Source organism: Triticum urartu, chromosome 2A (genome assembly GCF_056163025.1).
Source record: "Triticum urartu cultivar PI428250 chromosome 2A, HENAU_Tu73, whole genome shotgun sequence".
NCBI lineage: Eukaryota > Viridiplantae > Streptophyta > Magnoliopsida > Poales > Poaceae > Triticum > Triticum urartu.
In genome coordinates, this window is record NC_141874.1 from 640,992,691 (window position 1) to 641,010,721 (window position 18,031).

The 18,031-nt window shown below is 44.0% G+C and overlaps 3 protein-coding genes across 4 annotated transcripts; 2 read left to right on the forward strand and 1 right to left on the reverse strand.

The window, feature by feature from the left end:
* The first annotated feature begins 2,023 nt into the window (after positions 1-2,023).
* On the forward strand, positions 2,024-7,372 carry LOC125539443 (Pseudouridine synthase family protein). The gene is made up of 15 exons (XM_048702894.2): positions 2,024-2,246; positions 2,976-3,328; positions 3,726-3,849; positions 3,927-4,041; positions 4,143-4,288; positions 4,383-4,454; positions 4,909-4,977; positions 5,048-5,128; positions 5,193-5,312; positions 5,402-5,476; positions 5,652-5,732; positions 6,153-6,226; positions 6,326-6,386; positions 6,572-6,627; positions 6,847-7,372. The coding sequence occupies exons 1-15, from the start codon at positions 2,127-2,129 to the stop codon at positions 6,923-6,925; spliced, it is 1,626 nt and encodes a 541-aa protein (XP_048558851.1). The 5' UTR covers positions 2,024-2,126; the 3' UTR covers positions 6,926-7,372.
* A 524-nt stretch (positions 7,373-7,896) lies between these two features.
* Positions 7,897-12,342, forward strand: LOC125539442 (sucrose synthase 7). Of its 2 annotated transcripts, none has more exons than XM_048702893.2 (16): positions 7,897-8,332; positions 8,452-8,606; positions 8,719-8,911; positions 8,994-9,112; positions 9,196-9,412; positions 9,495-9,590; positions 9,679-9,855; positions 9,945-10,061; positions 10,154-10,320; positions 10,407-10,631; positions 10,707-11,028; positions 11,170-11,414; positions 11,504-11,642; positions 11,755-11,859; positions 11,952-11,975; positions 12,084-12,342. In XM_048702893.2, exons 1-16 carry the CDS (start codon positions 8,096-8,098, stop codon positions 12,123-12,125), a joined length of 2,580 nt encoding a protein of 859 aa, XP_048558850.1. In that variant the 5' UTR covers positions 7,897-8,095; the 3' UTR covers positions 12,126-12,342. The 2 variants fall into 2 exon arrangements, with proteins under 2 accessions (XP_048558850.1, XP_087400812.1); XM_087544686.1 differs by having other exon boundaries at positions 7,903-8,332; positions 11,956-11,975.
* A 660-nt stretch (positions 12,343-13,002) lies between these two features.
* LOC125539444 (coiled-coil protein) lies at positions 13,003-15,448 on the reverse strand. Its single transcript, XM_048702895.2, has 4 exons — positions 14,713-15,448; positions 13,796-13,915; positions 13,338-13,391; positions 13,003-13,258 (listed from the first exon to the last, which is right to left on the reverse strand). Exons 1-3 carry the CDS (start codon positions 15,280-15,282, stop codon positions 13,380-13,382), a joined length of 702 nt encoding a protein of 233 aa, XP_048558852.2. The 5' UTR covers positions 15,283-15,448; the 3' UTR covers positions 13,003-13,258; positions 13,338-13,379.
* Between the last annotated feature and the right edge of the window lie 2,583 nt (positions 15,449-18,031).

Below are 18,031 nucleotides of genomic sequence, written 5' to 3' on the forward strand. Positions count from 1 at the left end.
CACTTGCACACATAAAAGCAAATACTTGCACCCAACACAAATAAGAGGGTTGTCAATCCCCTTTGGCGGTTACTTGCAAGGATTAAATCTTATAGTGGTAGATAGATAAATTGCAAAGATAAAATAAAATAAAATAGAAAAATTGCAGCAAGATATTTTTATGTTTTATATATGATAAAAGTAGACCCGCGGCCATAGTTTTCACTAGAGGCTTCTCTCTCGAACACATAGCATACGATGGGTAAACAAATTATTGTGGGGCAATTGATAGAAAAGCGCATAGTTATGACGATATTCAAGGCAATGCTCATGTATATAGACATCACGGCCGAGACAAGTAGACCGACTCCTGCATGCATCTACTACTATTACTCCACCCATCGACCGATATCCAGCATGCATTTAGGGTACTAAGTTAATAAAAACATATTAACGTTTTAAGCAAGATGGCATGATGTAGACAAAGTAAACTCAACTATTATGAATAAACCCCATCGTTTTATCCTTAATGGCAACAATACAAATACATGTATTGTCTCTTTCTGTCATTGGGGTAGAGCACCGCAAGATTGAACCCATCACAAAGCACCTCCCCCACTGAAGATAAGTCAATCTAGTTGGTCAAACCAAACGGATAGATCGGAGAGAAATACAAATTTATAACATGTTGGGGAACATTGCATGGAAATAAAAAAATTATACGCACACGCAAGATCTATCTATGAAGATGCATAGCTACGAGAGGGGAGAGTGTGTCTACGTACCCTCGTAGACCGTAAGCGAAGCGTTTAGTAACGCGGTTGATGTAGTCGAAGTTCCTCGCGATCCAACTGATCAAGTACCGAACGTACGACACCTCCGCGTTCAGCACACATTCAGCTCAGTGACGTCCTCGCCTTCTTGATCTAGTAAGACGGGCGACGTAATAGATGAGTTCTGGCAGCACGACGGCGTGATGACGATGATGATGATGCTATCTCCGCAGGGCTTCGCCTAAGCACTACGAAAATATGCCCAGGGGACGAAACTGTGGAGAGGGGTGCCGCACACGGCTAAGAGATTGTCGTGAGCTATGTGTGGCGCCTCCTCCCACATATATATAGATGGGGGAGAGGGGAGGCAGCTAGGAGGCGCTCCAAGTGGGGCCGAATCCCACTTGGGCTCCTGCCCCAAGCCGCCCCCTTGCATATTTGTGCCGGAGGGAAAGGAAAGGGGGAGAGGAAAGGAAGGGGGAGGACGAATCCCCCTCCTTCCTTTTCTCCCATAGGCCGACTGCCATAGGGGGTGCGCCAGCCCCTTGTGGGCTGGTGTGCTCCCCTCTATTGGCCCGATAGGCCCATCATCCTCTCGGGGCTTCCCGGAACCCCTTTCGGTGATCCGATGACTACCCGGTAACTCCTGAAACTCTTTCGGTGTCCAAATATCATCGTCCTATATATTGATCCTTACCTCCAGACCATTCCGGAGCTCCTCGTCATGTCCGTGATCTCATTCGGGACTCCGAATGCTTGGTTAGCATTTTTTAAATACTTGTTCAACATTTTCCAGATACTTGTTCAACATTTTTCTGAATTATTGATTAACATTTTTCTAATACTTGTTCAACAATTTTCAATGCCTGTTCATCATTTTTCAAATACTTGTTCAACATTTTCCAAATGCTTGATTTTCATTTTTCAAATACTTGTTCAACATTTTCCAAATGCTTGATTAAATAAATTTAATACTTTTTCAACATTTTTGAAATGTTTTTTGTATAGTTTTTTTTCTAATATATATATATATAGAATATTTTTAAGTATAAAAAAATACAAAAATAAAGAAAAACAGAAAAACAGAAAACGTAAAAAAAAAGAAAAAAGGAGGCTGTGGCCTCCCGCGCTTCTTGGCCGGCCCATCTCGGTCTCCAATTCAGCAAGGCTTCCTCCACTCTCGCTGAACGCGAGATATAGGGGCACCCGCCTACCGCAGCCTTTAAAGAAAAATGTTTGACATGCTTATTTGGTGTGTACACCCTCTGAAACAGGTCCGGTTCAACCTAGTCGGGCTCCTTGTCAGTTGTAGCGGTCTCAGTCCTCCTGCACCAGGGGGGATTAGCTAGGGTTTAACGAGCCGCGGCGACCACCATGACCGCCACACACGCGGCGGCGGCGGAGTCGGACGCGGAGGCCAGAAGCATCCTCGAGCGGGCCGCGGCGGCATCCTTCCCGCCGCTCCACGCCGTCCACCACCTCCTCTCCGTCGGGGTTCGGCTCCTCACCCATCTTTTATCTTCCCCTCAAAATTACGGCAGCCTTCTGAACTAGAAGGAAGAAATCTCGACAGCTTTATAGATTGATGTTGTTCCTAAGGAGCAACAGGACTAGAATTTCCCCTTCGGAGAACAGCTCAGTCACTTTTTTTTTACTCTGCGATGAACTTAGCTGCTTGAAGCAAAGTAGTAGAAGAAACCCCAAATTCAATCGTCTTTGACGGCCGGTGGTTTTCGTTGGTAGATGCACCAGCTCCTCGCTGTACAAACTTTGCTGCTGAATCCTCACTCCTCTCATATTCAATATCTGTTTGTGTAGTTGTTAAGTGAGATTAATGCACCAATGTACAGTTTTATAGATCCGATGAGCATTTGCTAGGAAAGCGGTTGATTGTTTGATTGATTGATTCCGAAAAAAATAGATGGGATTCCGAAAATTGTGTCACCTCCCTTGATTGATTGATTCGATCTGTGTTAATTCTTTATAGAACTAGAAGTAAGGAGCAATATAGAGAACTCTGACTGTGTTTAAGAATTAAGATAAAGTGAACCAGAGAGAAACAGTTGTTCTTTATTGTGTATGTAAACATGTGTGCGATGTTGACAGTGTATGGAGCTTTTTCTGACCAGTGGCTCTCATTCCGTTGCATTGTTCTGCTGATCTGCCTGTTAATACATAATTCACAACTGGAGATAAATCATCAACGTTACTGTCATGTTGCAGGTTTGTGTGCGATGCATCTTTCGCATGTTTGGAGCCTTTAGCCATGCCTGCTCATGTGCATCTCTTACGGTGCCTTTCTTCCATTCATTTCTTGAAGAGCATGATGACTCCGCAAAAGGCGGGTCTTGCTCATGTTTATCAACGGATGGAGCATGCTGCTCTATTTGCTTTGGAATATTGCTACCCACCTGCCATCAGGATGAGGGTGTAGTACCGTTTGATGACATTTCTCGTATCGACATAATTACTTCAATGGTATCTCAAGCAATACAAAGAGAGGGTTATCAAATCGATGGGTTTTCTTTAGAAATTTCACTGCCTGCAGTTGTAGCAGCGAATGAACGTGCCATCAGGTAACCATCTATCCCTACTTGAGAATATCTGCTTCAGTTTTTTTTCTGTAGCGCCTGCACATTCAATTCAATATATGGCGGTGGTAATTCAAGGAGATGACATTATATAGTGTATACTAACCATATCAATAATCTAGAAGGTTGTCTTCTCAATTGAATATATGGTGATATTTGACACAACCAATGTTAAAAGAACTTCCAACTCTGTTCACGGCAGTGAGCTAAATTTGGTTTTGGTGGATACTGGATAATTACAATTAAGATCATGTCTTACCTGCTCTCAAATGTGCATGGTTATTTTTGTGTGTGTTTCATTCTAATCTTAATGTTCTTGTAATACATGTGATGATTCTAAACTGTTGTTCTCATAATGTGTTCTCCTTTTCCCTCTTAATAGGTTATATATGAAAGAAAAATATGGCAGTGAAAATTGGTTCAAGGACGAAATATTTTCTCAACAAACCATGTCAGTGAAGGAGGGTCTGAGACTGCTGATAGTACCATCGCTCGAGAAACAACTGGTAGGATCTTCTGTGATTGTCTTTTGTCTTGGAGCGTTGTGCAACCAACAATTGCTTGACTAAACAAATACATGCAGGGTGTTAAGCACGGTAACAATTCATTTCGAATTCGCTTAACATATACTCATGATGATGCTTCACTGAAGCTCAAACGTTTATTGCCAAATGACAGTAATCGTAAAAGGAAAGCAGGTAAGTCCTTTAAGTGGTCATTTACTAACAAGGTAACTTGATCATCCTTCTGGATTTATCAGATTTTCATTCATATAATGATTTGTCTGATGTTGTAACAGAGTCAAGAGAAGGAAATGATACTAGAAGGAACTCAACATATGATGATAAACAGACATTAAGTGAAACAGATTCATTCATCCACAAGTCCCTCGAGGGTATTCAAGATCAAGAATTCTGTAGTTTATTTAAGTTGCCTCCTGAAAAGGTGCCCACTGTACTATTGCAATACTGTTTTACCCCCAGAAATTGGCCATATTATACTGATTTTTTTAGATCAACTTAATTGATTTCCTCTTCAGGTGTCCAAACCTTGCCATCTTGTGATATCCTTCCTAAGGCCGGCCATATATATTGGCGGAAGATACTTGAAGGTATGTTCAAGTAATCCTTGGTTTTAACCAGTGTGGTTCATTACCAGAATGTCAATTATAGCAGAACACCAATTTTTTCTGTCGGTAAGGACTAATTCCCTAGTAGCAAACTTATGAAATGCCTTCTTGATCGATAATCACCTGCTTTCTTGAAGGTTACTCCATCAAGAACTATGTAGTTCTGTAAACTCACTTTCCAACCTCATTAAAGGTGATGAAAAGATTCAAATAGTTGTTATGAATAATACAAAATGTCGTTTCAAAATCAAATAGTTTTCTTTTAAAGAGGCTACACTGTACCTTTGTGCCATAATAGCAGTTGCATGCGCCTTGGTATTTGTTTCCCTATCCTCAATATACATAAACAAACTACCTGTGCGTTTGCTCTTCAGTTAAACTTGTTGATGTTCAAAAAAGATTCTGAATCCCTCATGTTACTAATTGCCATTGTCAGCTTTCAAGAAATGTCAGTCAGTCATGTTGGATAATTGATGATGAAAGAATGGGGGAAGCATCAGTTGAGGTAAAACACACTGCATCAGAGTCAGGTCCCAACCCAACAAAACTGAACATCATTGCACCTTTTTTTGTAGGAGATAATTAAAGAGAGTGTTTGTGCCATCTCCAGAGGTGATGGCTACAAGTTCCATGCTGCTGGAAGAGAAGATATCGATGTAATGTTGTAGTTTGGAACTGTATCTGTTGGTATATGGTATGCTGAATGTCTCGCACACACAGGTACGGATGCTTGGATCTGGTCGTCCATTTCTAATTGAAGTCCTGAATGTGCGATCAATTCCATCTGCGATTGAAATTCAACAAATTTCTGACAAGATTAATAGCTCCGAAAAGAAACATGTAAGGAATCAAATTCATGCTGGATTGACGTTGCAGGTCATAGTTACACACAGATTGCATATCATATATTTATGACTTGAATTTTCTAGGTCAGAATTAGAAATCTCAAGTTGGTAGACAATGAAATATGGGCCATGATGCGTGAAGGGGAAGCGGAGAAGCAGGTGCTCCATTCAACTGGTGACAGTATCATTTAGCTGAAATGATAGTGTCAGTTATTCTAATCATTTACATTTTTTTTGTCACATCACATCACATTACCTTACACATTGCCTTGTCTTGCAAAACAACACAATCCTTACCTGATCATCAAGGTTTACTCTTACTTTATGTGTGCAGAAGCAGTATGCTGCCCTCATATGGACTTCTAGTCCTCTGACGGATGATGACCTGCAGAAAATTTCAGTTATTAAGGATATGGTACAGTATATTTGCTTACTAGTAAACCCACCGAGCTAGTTTGATTTTGTTCTCTTGTTGTTTTATTGGATAAGTTGGGGTTTTGCATGTGACCATGTGTCGGAGTAAAGCTTTGGGTTATTTTTACCTAAGCAAGTAGTACTGAGGCAGGTAGCGGGGAATAAGCCTGTTGAGATATGAGATGAACTTTGTCAATATTTGCTTTTGTTTTCTGTGCCAGGATTGATATTCTTTGCTAGGGTATCCGCGCTTTTGTTAAGGCAGTTTGTTTGTCATGAGTATATATGTGATGAATTGACTGGGACTTTATCCTGAGTTTATTCAACTATTTTGTGTTGATATCTTGCTACTCGGGTACACTAAGCCAACACTCCCTATGAAGTAAACATAATGGCATCTATTTTATTTCCTGCCTTCTAGGAAATTGTACAAAATACCCCCGTAAGGGTTCTTCATCGAAGAAGCCCATTGGAGCGGAAACGGATTATACATTGGTGAGAGTTGAGACTGATTCCAGCTTTATGTAATCTGTTTCATTGTTCTATTTTTCTTCTTTCAAAAATCACTTTGTATTTCATTTATCTGACAATCAGGATGGAGATTGAGAAAGTTGAAGGCAGCTCAAACTATTACTTGTTGCATCTATGCACTCAGGTACTATCTTGCCAGTTAGTAGGTTATTTGTCTCCAAAGTTAGTATCTGTCTATAAACATTCTGATTTTGTATGCCCTAACTGCTGGAAAAATGCAGCATTTGCTGGATGCTTGTGTAAATATCTTCATTAGAAGTGTACCATAGTTTTCTATTTCCTGTTTGATCGACTGTGATGTGTTTACAGGCAGGAACATACATTAAGGAGTTTGTGCACGGTGATCTTGGACGCACAAATCCGAGGTAACCATCCTTCTTGTCTATGTTTAGGTTCCTTGCCATTTATCAGGTATCTCTGGCGCCCTTAAAGAAACATGTGATGCATGTTCAACCGTGGACGTCTCCTCTCAAGCCCCATTCACCATCTGTAGATAAATAAGAAATGAATTTACATCCCTGGAGTACAATTTTATTAATTTCTGATGAGCTTCTTTGCGCATGCTTGTGCTCTTGCTATTGCAGTATTGGTTCCATGCTACGTTGCAGAGCCGAGATACTGCAACTCGATGTCACGGACGTTAAGATGGACTTGCTGCAATAATATGCTGCTGCAACATGATGCCATCCAGGGCAAGTATTATTGGTAGAGGAGGCGTACTGATAAGCCAAGATTACTGCCGAAGACGTATGCCGATGCCACGTGTGCTAGGAATGACGACGAATCGTTTTTCGTTTTCTCGAGTGCGTTACTTGATGTCAATTGGAAAATGTACACCAGCCAGGAGCAAGCAGCAACAATTTTGAGAAATTGGGGACGTTTACCTTTTCCCAGCAACAACTTAGAGAAAAGTTGAGAGATTGAACCATTTCGGCCCCAACGTTTATCAGTTTTGTCACCTCGTGTTGTTCTGCTGCTAAACAATCACATTCCGCTCGAGAGAAAGTACTACTCCTAGATGATATTCATTGAGCAGCATCACGTGGACGACAGAACAAATTTGATTTTGAGAATTTACTGGAGCGAGGCTGATACTCAGTTTCTGGTGTATTTCGGTCTTCCACTCCGTCCTACCCCTTCCTTAAAAACGCTCTTATATCATGGGACGGAGGGAGTAGTTCGGCTTCTCTTTCTTTTTCTTTTTTTGATCGAGGTTTGACACGTTTTTCCCTTCTCAAAAGTGCTGTGCTTCATTGGTCTGGTATCTGGTCTGGTAGGAGCAAGATTTGAAAGGGCGCTAGGGCCTTGGCATCCTGCACGGCTGTGCAGTACCGGGGCTGCGTAGACGGGCATCGAGTCGAGTGCTAGCCTGGCCGGCTGTAGTAGGACCCTCGACAAATACTTGGCCCCATCCTGCCTGCTGCATCTTCATGCCGTGACGACACACGAAAGGAACTTCACTTTCTGTCCTAAATAAAAGCGAGAGATTAAACTGAAAAGGGAAATGTGCAAGACATCCTATGCCGCTATGCGTTTCTTCCCTACGTCGCGTGTGTGCTTCTTTCAGTTCTTTGGAATAACTTGTCCCGGGCGATGTGCTTTCTCCTCCCGGCCTAGCCTCGCCTACCTTGCATCTCCAGCCATGTCCAGTTGTCCACACCACAGAAAACTTCCTCCATGGAGCCAAGTTCTGCTCCGTGCCATCCTCTATAAATCGCTGCTCACCCACGCCCCAGACAAACCACACAGCTTACTTCCCTTTCCCAACATAGTTCTCGGGCCTTCTCCGCCAGCTTTAGCGAGCCTGGTGGTGAGCTGAGTCCCTCGCCCGCCATGGCCTCCACCAAGCTCAGCTTCAAGAGGATGGACAGCGTCGCCGAGACCATGCCCGACGCGCTGCGGCAGAGCCGCTACCAGATGAAGCGGTGCTTCCAGCGCTACGTGTCCAAGGGCCGCAGGCTCCTCAAGAACCAGCAGCTCATGGAGGAGCTGGAGAGGTCGCTCGACGACAAGGTCGAGAAGGAGAAGCTCGTCGAAGGCTTCCTCGGCTACATCATTTGTTCCACCCAGGTTACTTGTTATTTCGCTTTGAGAATTACCCAATTCACTCTTATAGCTGAAATAAATGATGTTCGATACAAGCAGAGAGAGCTTATTAAAATTTTGCATCCTTGTTATTATGATCGCAGGAAGCGGTAGTGCTGCCGCCATTCGTTGCGTTCGCTGTCAGAATGAACCCCGGCATCTGGGAGTACGTCAAGGTCCATGCCGATGATCTGTCGGTCGAAGGGATCACGCCATCCGAGTACCTCAAGTTCAAAGAGACGTTATACGATGAGAAATGGTATGTACATTTCCTGATATATGATATAAGTTTCACATGGGAGAGCAATGCAATTTGATTCTATGTAGCTGTGAAACTGAAAAAGAAAATTGTTTGCTCATGTGAATTTCAGGGCCAAGGATGACAACTCGCTGGAGGTTGATTTCGGCGCTCTTGACCTCTCAACGCCACGTCTGACACTTCCCTCATCCATAGGGAACGGGATGCAGTTTGTCTCCAAGTTCATGTCTTCAAAGCTGAATGGCAAGCCTGAAAGCATGAAGCCGTTGCTCGACTATTTACTCACTCTGAATTACCGCGGCGAGGTAAGAAGATCAGCCATTCACACCACAGAGATTATTGAAATTAACAGACTGGTTAGACTCATATATCCTTGCAAACATGCAGAAGCTGATGGTTAACGACACAATCGACACGGTGAACAAGCTTCAGACGGCGCTGCTCCTTGCAGAAGTTTTTGTTAGCGGGCTGCCAAAATTCACACCATATTTGAAATTTGAACAAAGGTAATGTACAGCCAAATTAAGTAGCTTAAAAAAAAATCTATGGTGCCAAAAATGCCTAAGGTTTCTTTACAATGGTCCTGCAGATTTCAAGAATGGGGATTGGAGAAAGGGTGGGGTGAAAATGCTGAGACGTGCAAGGAGACACTGAATTTCCTATCTGAAGTGCTCCAGGCACCGGATCCTATCAACATGGAGAAGTTCTTCAGCAGGGTTCCAACCATATTTAACATTGTTGTCTTCTCTATCCATGGTTACTTTGGCCAGGAGAAGGTTCTAGGCTTGCCAGACACCGGCGGTCAGGTATCGATATCATCAAATCGTAAGAAATAATACTCTGATCAGCTTATAATCATACTCTGAAGGCATGGTTTCTCCGTAACAGGTTGTCTACATCCTGGACCAAGTCAGGTCCATGGAGGAGGAGCTTCTGCAAAGAATCAAGCTGCAGGGTTTGCATATAACACCAAAGATTCTTGTGGTAAAGCTATTTACACCGTGATCATAGCCATTCCTGCTATCTCTGCATTTGTAGAACTGATAAACTAATGTCTACTCCTGTGCTGCAGCTAACAAGACTGATACCAGATTCCAAAGGCACAAAGTGTAATGTGGAGCTCGAACCAGTTGAAAATACAAAATATTCACACATACTACGTGTGCCGTTCAAGACTGAAGATGGGAAGGATTTGCGCCAGTGGGTTTCCCGGTTTGACATTTACCCTTACCTAGAGAGATATGCTCAGGTTTGCCACCTACGAATTATTAATCATCAGCACTCTTGTCTCTTGTGTTAAGGGATCTTGAGTAAAATTTAAACGCGGTGCAATTTCAGGATGCCTCTACCAAAATTCTTGACATTCTAGAGGGCAAACCAGACTTGATCATTGGTAACTACACTGATGGCAACTTGGTGGCGTCTCTCATGTCGAGCAAACTAGGAGTCACACAGGTGAGAAAATGTCTAATCAAATAGGATTCCTCAAGATTTCTTTTGCCACCAATCGCAGCTGATGTCACATCCCTAAATGATCTTCCTGACAGGGAACGATTGCGCATGCTCTCGAAAAGACGAAGTATGAGGACTCGGATTCCAAGTGGAGAGAGCTGGACCAGAAGTACCACTTCTCCTGCCAATTCACTGCTGATATGATCGCCATGAACACTACTGACTTTATCATCACTAGCACATACCAAGAAATCGCTGGAAGGTCTGTATACTGAATTTTATTGTAATAACTTCAGTGCTCGAAGTACTTACTCCTAGAACTTCTTAACATAAATATGTGTGATGCAGCAAAGAGAAGCCTGGCCAGTATGAACACCACTACGCATTCACAATGCCCGGGCTTTGCCGCTACGCCACGGGCATCAATGTCTTCGACCCGAAGTTCAACATTGCTGCACCTGGTGCCGATCAGTCCGTCTACTTCCCCTTCACACAGAAGCAGAAGCGGCTGACAGCTTTACACCCACAGATTGAGGAGTTGCTGTACAGTAAGGAGGACACAGATGAACACATGTAAGCTCCTTACAAACACACGTACTTTTATTTTGTCAGACGAAGTTGCTAACTGCCGTGGTGCTACCAAATCAGAGGGTATCTGGCAGACAGAAGTAAGCCAATCATCTTCTCGATGGCGAGGCTGGACAAGGTGAAGAACATCACTGGACTAGTCGAGTGGTATGGGCAGAACAAGAAGGTTAGGGACCTCGTGAACCTCGTCGTCGTTGCAGGCCTCCTGAATGCTGCACAGTCCAAGGACCGGGAAGAGATAGACGAGATCAACAAGATGCACAATTTGATCGACAAGTACCAACTCAAAGGGCAGATCCGCTGGATCAAGGCTCAAACTGACCGTGTCCGTAACGGAGAGCTGTACCGTTACATTGCAGATACAAAGGGTGCATTTGTTCAGGTATACAATAAGCTACAAAACTAATTGCTCGATCATGAACAATATATGCCTACATCCTCTGAAGTGGATGAAACCTCAACTCTAGCCTTTTCTTTCTTTCTTGAAATAAAATCTCAACACTAGCCTTTTCTTTGGTTTCAGCCTGCTCTGTATGAAGCATTTGGGCTAACAGTCATCGAGGCGATGAACTGCGGGCTGCCAACCTTCGCAACGAATCAAGGAGGGCCGGCAGAGATTATTGTGGATGGTGTCTCAGGTTTCCACATAAACCCAATGAACGGCAGGGAGGCAGGCACCAAGATTGCAGACTTCTTCCAGAAGTGCAAGGAAGACCCAGGCTACTGGAACAAGGTGTCCACTGCCGGACTTCAGCGCATCTACGAATGGTAGGCATCGTCTCTTATCCTACCTCACGAATGGTCTTTCTGTCACCTGGTAAAAAAAACTAACCATGTGCTATATATCATGATGGCAGCTACACATGGAAGATTTACGCAACCAAGGTGCTGAACATGGGGTCAATGTATGGCTTCTGGAGGACTCTGAACAAGGAAGAGAGAGTGGCGAAACAACGCTACATGCAGATGTTCTACAACCTTCAGTTCAGGAATCTGGTGAGTTATGACCTGATATACATCTGATGCAGTGGCCAATGCACAATGCAAACAAGATGATAGCCAAAGGAGGTCTGACCATCAATGACCATATCATCTTCTTCTTTTTCAGGTGAAGACTGTCCCCAGAGTAGGGGAGCAGCCTCCAAGACCCGCGACCACGACAGGCTCGGCGGCGGAGCGTAACCAGATCGTGGCAAGGCCGAGAGAAAGGCAAGTGTGCGCACTCTTACGAAATTTACTGAGGAGAGACAGGGGAAGCAACTGACTGACCCGTTTGTTGTTTGGGGGGTTTGGGTGCTGCCGCAGAAAGCCGCAGGGTCGGGTCCAAAGGTTAGTACTGTTCACTTCTTCCTTCCAGCAATGGATGAAATTGTCTGTAGAACAACACAGTGATGAGTGCTACAGATAATTGAATGTTGCCTTTGTTTGTGTGCTCAGGATGATGACCAGCCTGCTCGGGCCGAAGCCGTCGACGTATGAGCAGAACGGCTACAGATGAACTATGATTGGTATGCTGGAGCAAGATGTCCGCAGCTCAATTCATTCCATTGATGACATAGTGTGAGGTGATTGGTGTGGGATTTGTATACGTGTGTGGATCTTTACTATGTCGGTTGTTGTTTGGAAACATGTAACAAAGATCAAAAGTGCCCATGGCAACAACTGATAATAATACAATGATTGAAGATTTGTTCTACGCTGAGAATCTACTTGACACAAGCTCCATATTTTTATAACAAACTTAAATGAGATCTCAAATTGCCTTGTACAATCATTATCCGCCCCGCGTAAGCACCCCAACTCACAACGTATGAAGATGATTGCTTCTGAAACATGTTTAAACATAGAAATGTTAACTCCTCGGTATCACTGAAGACAGCAGCCAGAAAAGATTTCTATACAATCAAATCCTACAAGGAGACAGTTGTAAATCAATATATTGACCAGCTATTCGACAATGCCCCTCAGAATTTCACCATACTTTCGGTTCAGAGATGTATGCAAGGAACCGTCACACCCTTCTAGGCCAGAGCCTGTACAAAACTGCAACGGTCCATGATGCATCACATGATTCCAATTAGCCCAGAGCAGCTTGCTCCCCACCAGATCCATGATCCATGTGGACACTCCCCTCACAACCACCCCAAGGCCCCAACGCCAAAAACCATCGTCACGCCTACGCATTTTCTATCCCGCCGCCTAGCCCTCAGCAATGAAATGTTTCAGGAATGGTTTGTTTTCAGGCAAAAGCTGCATTGTCAATATTTTTTAGCAGCAGTTCCTCACCAATACTACTTTTCGCTACAATCGCAATGACCAGATGAAAAACTCACAACGATTACGGAAGACATAGACCGAAGAAAATGGCATAATCATCCTGTATTAGCCCAACTGTTCAAAATTCAAGTACTAACATGCCCCAAACATAACTAAGTACAACATGAACTTGGACAAAATCTCTCTAATCAAAAGCAAACCCTCAGAATATACATTGCATCGATTTGTTGATTATTAGCTGAGAAGCTTGAGTATTTGGTTCAAGCTATGTCACACATCATTTCACTCCACCGACAAAGGTACTGAGACAGCTGCAGTTCTGTTCCATTGGATGCCTGCGTGTTGAGGCACATTATTGTTCCATGAACTATGAAAGCCACAGGCGCCTATTAAATTAAAGCCATGGAAACTCACCTTAGAATCCATATCATTCGGTAAGAAACTGGGACTGCATCCTCACTCAGTTGCCTGCGCATGATAATTAGTCACAACTCAGGTGAGACAACAAACCTCTAGAGTATCATAATTCATACACCACCACTTCTGCTTTCCAAGTTAAATTACAGGAAAATATCCAGAATTATCACTTTGGGGTTAATTTCTGTTGGAAACTATTTTCATTAAGAATATTAAATATATGTAATGCAATTATCGATTGTCAAGGTTTGCCCCAATTCTCTTTCTGTTCTTTTGTAGATGACGCTGATGTATTGATTACCTTTAGTTCTTTGTAGACTACATTCATGCAACATAATTTCAAAATAACATGTTCTAATGCTACAGGCAACAGACTCAATGAACCAAGAAAATATGGGGCACAAATAAGAAATATATTCGAAAAACATGTAGCATATAGAATTATATGAACAAACCTTGTTCAGAGGGTTGTCTGGGGATTTCTTCCACAGCTTCCATATCATGTCTTTGTACTGTTTCAGTGTTAGGCCTGGCTTTTCTTCCTTCAGCCTAGGGAGCTCTGCCTCTTCAAATGCCTGTCATAAAGATAATTCGAAATGTACTTCAGCAACAGATCTCCAGTGAGCATAAAATTCCAACCATAGCATACCACATGAAACTAAATGACTCATTATGAGTATAATAAATAGAATCCAATGTAGGATTTGCAAAGTAACATGGCACATAATGCAGAACACTCTTGTAAGTGACATGATTGAAATTCATCTACCAATCAGAAGTTTGTGCTTGAACCTTGAACTAAGGTACCCGCAAAATCGTAAGACTAAATGCATTAGCACATCAAAATATTGTCTGTGAGGCTGGCAGTGGGAGTGGTAGGATGTTGCCTCCCCAACTAGCTAATCGTTCCTGTGGATGAATTTCCCCTTATGGTCCTCAGCTTATGAGTTTTTAGCATACTACAAGTAATAAACCAATAACTACCATACAAGATACTCCACTCAGTATGTAGGATATCAGATATCAACTCATTTCATCCTCTCGAGAGAGGTTATACAAATTTGATTGCTCACGTCTCAAATCATGTTCATGGAACATCCAACAATTGCAAACAAGTACCATAGGGCTCATCTGTTAGTACCAGAAGAAGTCACTATTGGGTATTCTCACAAGTCACACCCAAACTATAACTATCACTGTCAGCAGACCTAATGCGCATGGAACAATAAAATCATACTGCGGTTTGGTTGATCCTACACTCCTTGGCACAGATTTTTTGTGTGTGTGATTATAATGCAATCATCAAATTTTCAAACTTATGCAGCAGTTCAGTAAGCAAATCTGAACTTTAGCCAAATACTAAAGAATATACCTTGAATGATGCCTTGAGGCGGCGCTCAGGATGCCTGTCTGCCGGCAAGGCCGCGTCTGTGTCAACAAGCGACAGCCGCACGATGGCCTCGTCGACACCCGAGGCCTCGATGATGGAGTCGTCCCTGTTGGTGTTGGCGACGAGGACGACGCGCTCGTACTCCTCCTCCTCGGCGGTGCGCGCGGCGCGCTTCTTGGCGGCCTCGGCCTCGCGCTCGAGGCGCAGGCGCTCCTCCTCGCGGCGGCGCACGAGCTCGGCCTCGGTGACCTTGGGGGCCGGGGCGCCGACGCGGTTGGCCTTGCGGGCGTCCGTCTTGGAGACGGCGGAGGCGACGGCGGCGGCCTCGGCCGAGGCGAGGCGGCGGTTCTCGGCCTTGCGGGCGGCGGCCTCGGCGCGCTTCTCGGCCTCCTCCTCGCGGCGGCGCGCGGCGCGGGACTTGGACCCCTCGGCCTCGCGCCAGTACTCCTCCTCCTTGGCGCGCTCGGCGCGCTGGCGGCGGTCCGACTCCTCGGCGGAGCGGCGCTCGCGGGCGGCCTCCGCCTTGGAGTTGACGCCCATCTTCTTCGGCATCGCGGGCGGCGCTCGAGATTCTGCGCTCGATCGGCGGCGCGGCGCGGCGTGGGGAATTTGGGGGAAGCTCTGATGGTCTGGATTGGGATTTCGGGGAAGGTTTGGCTGTCTAGGGCTCGGGCCGGTCTGGGGTCCTCTATGCGCGAGTGGCTTATTCTGTACGCGTGTTCTTTTGCAGTAGGAAACGCGTTCCAGAGTCTTCTAGAGGTACAGCTCGTATGGACGCGCAGGGTCGTCGAGGATCAAATAAGTTTTTTCTTTTCAAAGGAATCATTTGAACTTATTAAAAATTCAACAATGTATTGCTGCCATATTTTTTAACAGTTTTGCTAAGTCTCAGTCGACTAAAACTTCGTTATGTCTCAGTCGATACTATATGCCTTTGATCTTGCAGGAAGATTCGTACAAAAAATTTCTTTTCGGTTTTTCCTTTTTCTTCTTATATACTACTTCCTCCGTCCCAAAATTCTTGTCTTAAATTTGCCTTAAATGCTTGTCTTAAATTTTGGGACGGAGGGAGTATATCACTTGACTAAGACTTGATTAAGTTTCAGTCGACTCAAACTTAGCCACACCCATTTCTAAGTTCCAATAATAACTTCTAGTGAATCTTATTCCTTGATCTGGCACCTACTCCCCCGTTTCTAAATATAACTCTTTCTAGATATTGCAATAAAGACTACATAAGGAGCAAAATGACTGAGTCTACACCGTCTATATACATCAGTAGTATATAGTCCATATTGAAATCTCTAAAAAAAAACTTATATTTAGAAACCAAGGGGGTAGAAAACAAAGGTCATCCCAGTCACCACTTCACTAGCTCATTGTGTCATGCGATCTGTTTTAGAGGAGTTCAACCCATTTTATATTCTTGTAGTGGCAAGTCTAAATGTCCATCTAACATCTTCCTTTGGTTGTTTTCTCTTGATAAGTTGATGACTAAATATAACCTTAGGAAAGGGCACAAACTAAACCATTTAATTGTGGGTTTTGTGGCGAGGATGAATTTATTAATCACCTGATGTTTCACTGTGTTGTTGCCAGAGCTGTCTGGCATTATCATTGAGCATTTTGGTGTGAAATTAGGCAATGATCATGAATCACTAGCTAGATTAGGGTTTTCAGATAGAAATAATTTCTACTATTAACATTGTTTATGCATGGAAGTTTTATAAGATCCATGATATTTAATAATGACTATAAATGTCTAAGAAGCATGTGCGGTGGAGTAACTTGAAAATTGTCAAGTTATGGATGATCCTATGATCAAAGCAGGACAAGGGAAACTAGAGGCCTTCTCTCAATTTCTGACAAGTTTCCTATAGAACCTCCTCTGACCTGTTATGTCTGAAGCCTCAGGAAGTTAGTTTTATGCCTTTTTGAAGAAATGTCCAGGTTGAAAATTAATTTCAACAAGAGTGAATTATTCCGTTTTGGGCGTGCCAAAGATGAACAGGATAACTACAAATAGTTGTTCGGTTGCGAGCTAGGCTCTTTACCTTTTACTTATTTGAGCATCCCAGTACACCATTGTAAACTCACTAATAAAGAGTGGAAATGTATTGAAGATCGATTTGAAAATAAGTTGAGCAGCTGGAAGGGCAAGCTCTTATCTTATGGAGGAGGGGGCGGCTTGGTCCTCATCAACTCGGTACTCACGAGCATGCCGATGCTTCTCCTATCCTTCTTTGAGGTACCCGTAGGGGTACGAAAAAGATTGGATTTTTATCGATCTCTGTTTTTTCTTGTAGATTGACAAGAACAAAACCAAATATAGACTGGCTAAATTGGATATTATTTGTAGGCCAAAGGACCAAGGGGGCTTGGGCATTGAAAATCTCGAAGTTAAAAATAAGAGCGTGCTTAGCAAGTGGCTTTATAGATTGTCGGTGGAGACGAAAGGGGTTTGGATACAGATCTTGCGTAATAGGTATTTACTATTGGGAAATGTAGTAATTCAAAAAAATTCCTACGATCACACAAGATATATCTAGGAGATGCATAGCAACGAGAGGGGAGAGTGTGTCCACGTACCCTCGTAGACCGAAAACGGAAGCGTTATGTTAACGCGGTTGATGTAGTCGAACGTCTTCACGATCCAACCGATCCAAGTACCGAATGTACGGCACCTCCGTGTTCAGCACACGTTCAGCTCGATGACGTCCCTCGAGCTCTTGATCCAGTAGAGGGTCGAGGGACAGTTCCGTCAGCACGAGGGCGTGGCGACGGTGTTGGTGATGTGATCCACGCAGGGCTTCGCCTAAGCACTATGACGCTATGACCGAAGGAGTAAACTGTGAAGAGGGGCACCGCACACGGCTAAGACAAATTTTGGTGTCCCTTTGGGGTGCCCCCCACCCCCGTATATAAAGGGGGGAGGAGGAGGCCGGTGGCCTAGGAGGGGCGCGCCAAGGGGGGAGTCCTACTTGGACTCCTAGCCCAAGTAGGATTCGACCCCCCTCCTTCCTTCCAACGGAGGGGGAAAGGGGAAAGAGGTGGAGAGGAAGAAGGAAAGGGGGGTTGCGCCCCCAACCCTTGTCCAATTCGGATTGGGTTGGGGGGGGGGGCGCCACCTCCTGTGGCTGCCTCCTCTCCTCCACTATGGCCCATTATGCCCATTAACTTTCCCGGGGGGTTCCGGTAACCTCCCGGTACTACAAAAATCCTCGATCTTCTTCGGGACCATTCCGGTGTCCGTATATAACCTTCCAATATATGAATCTTTACCTCTCGACCATTTCGAGAC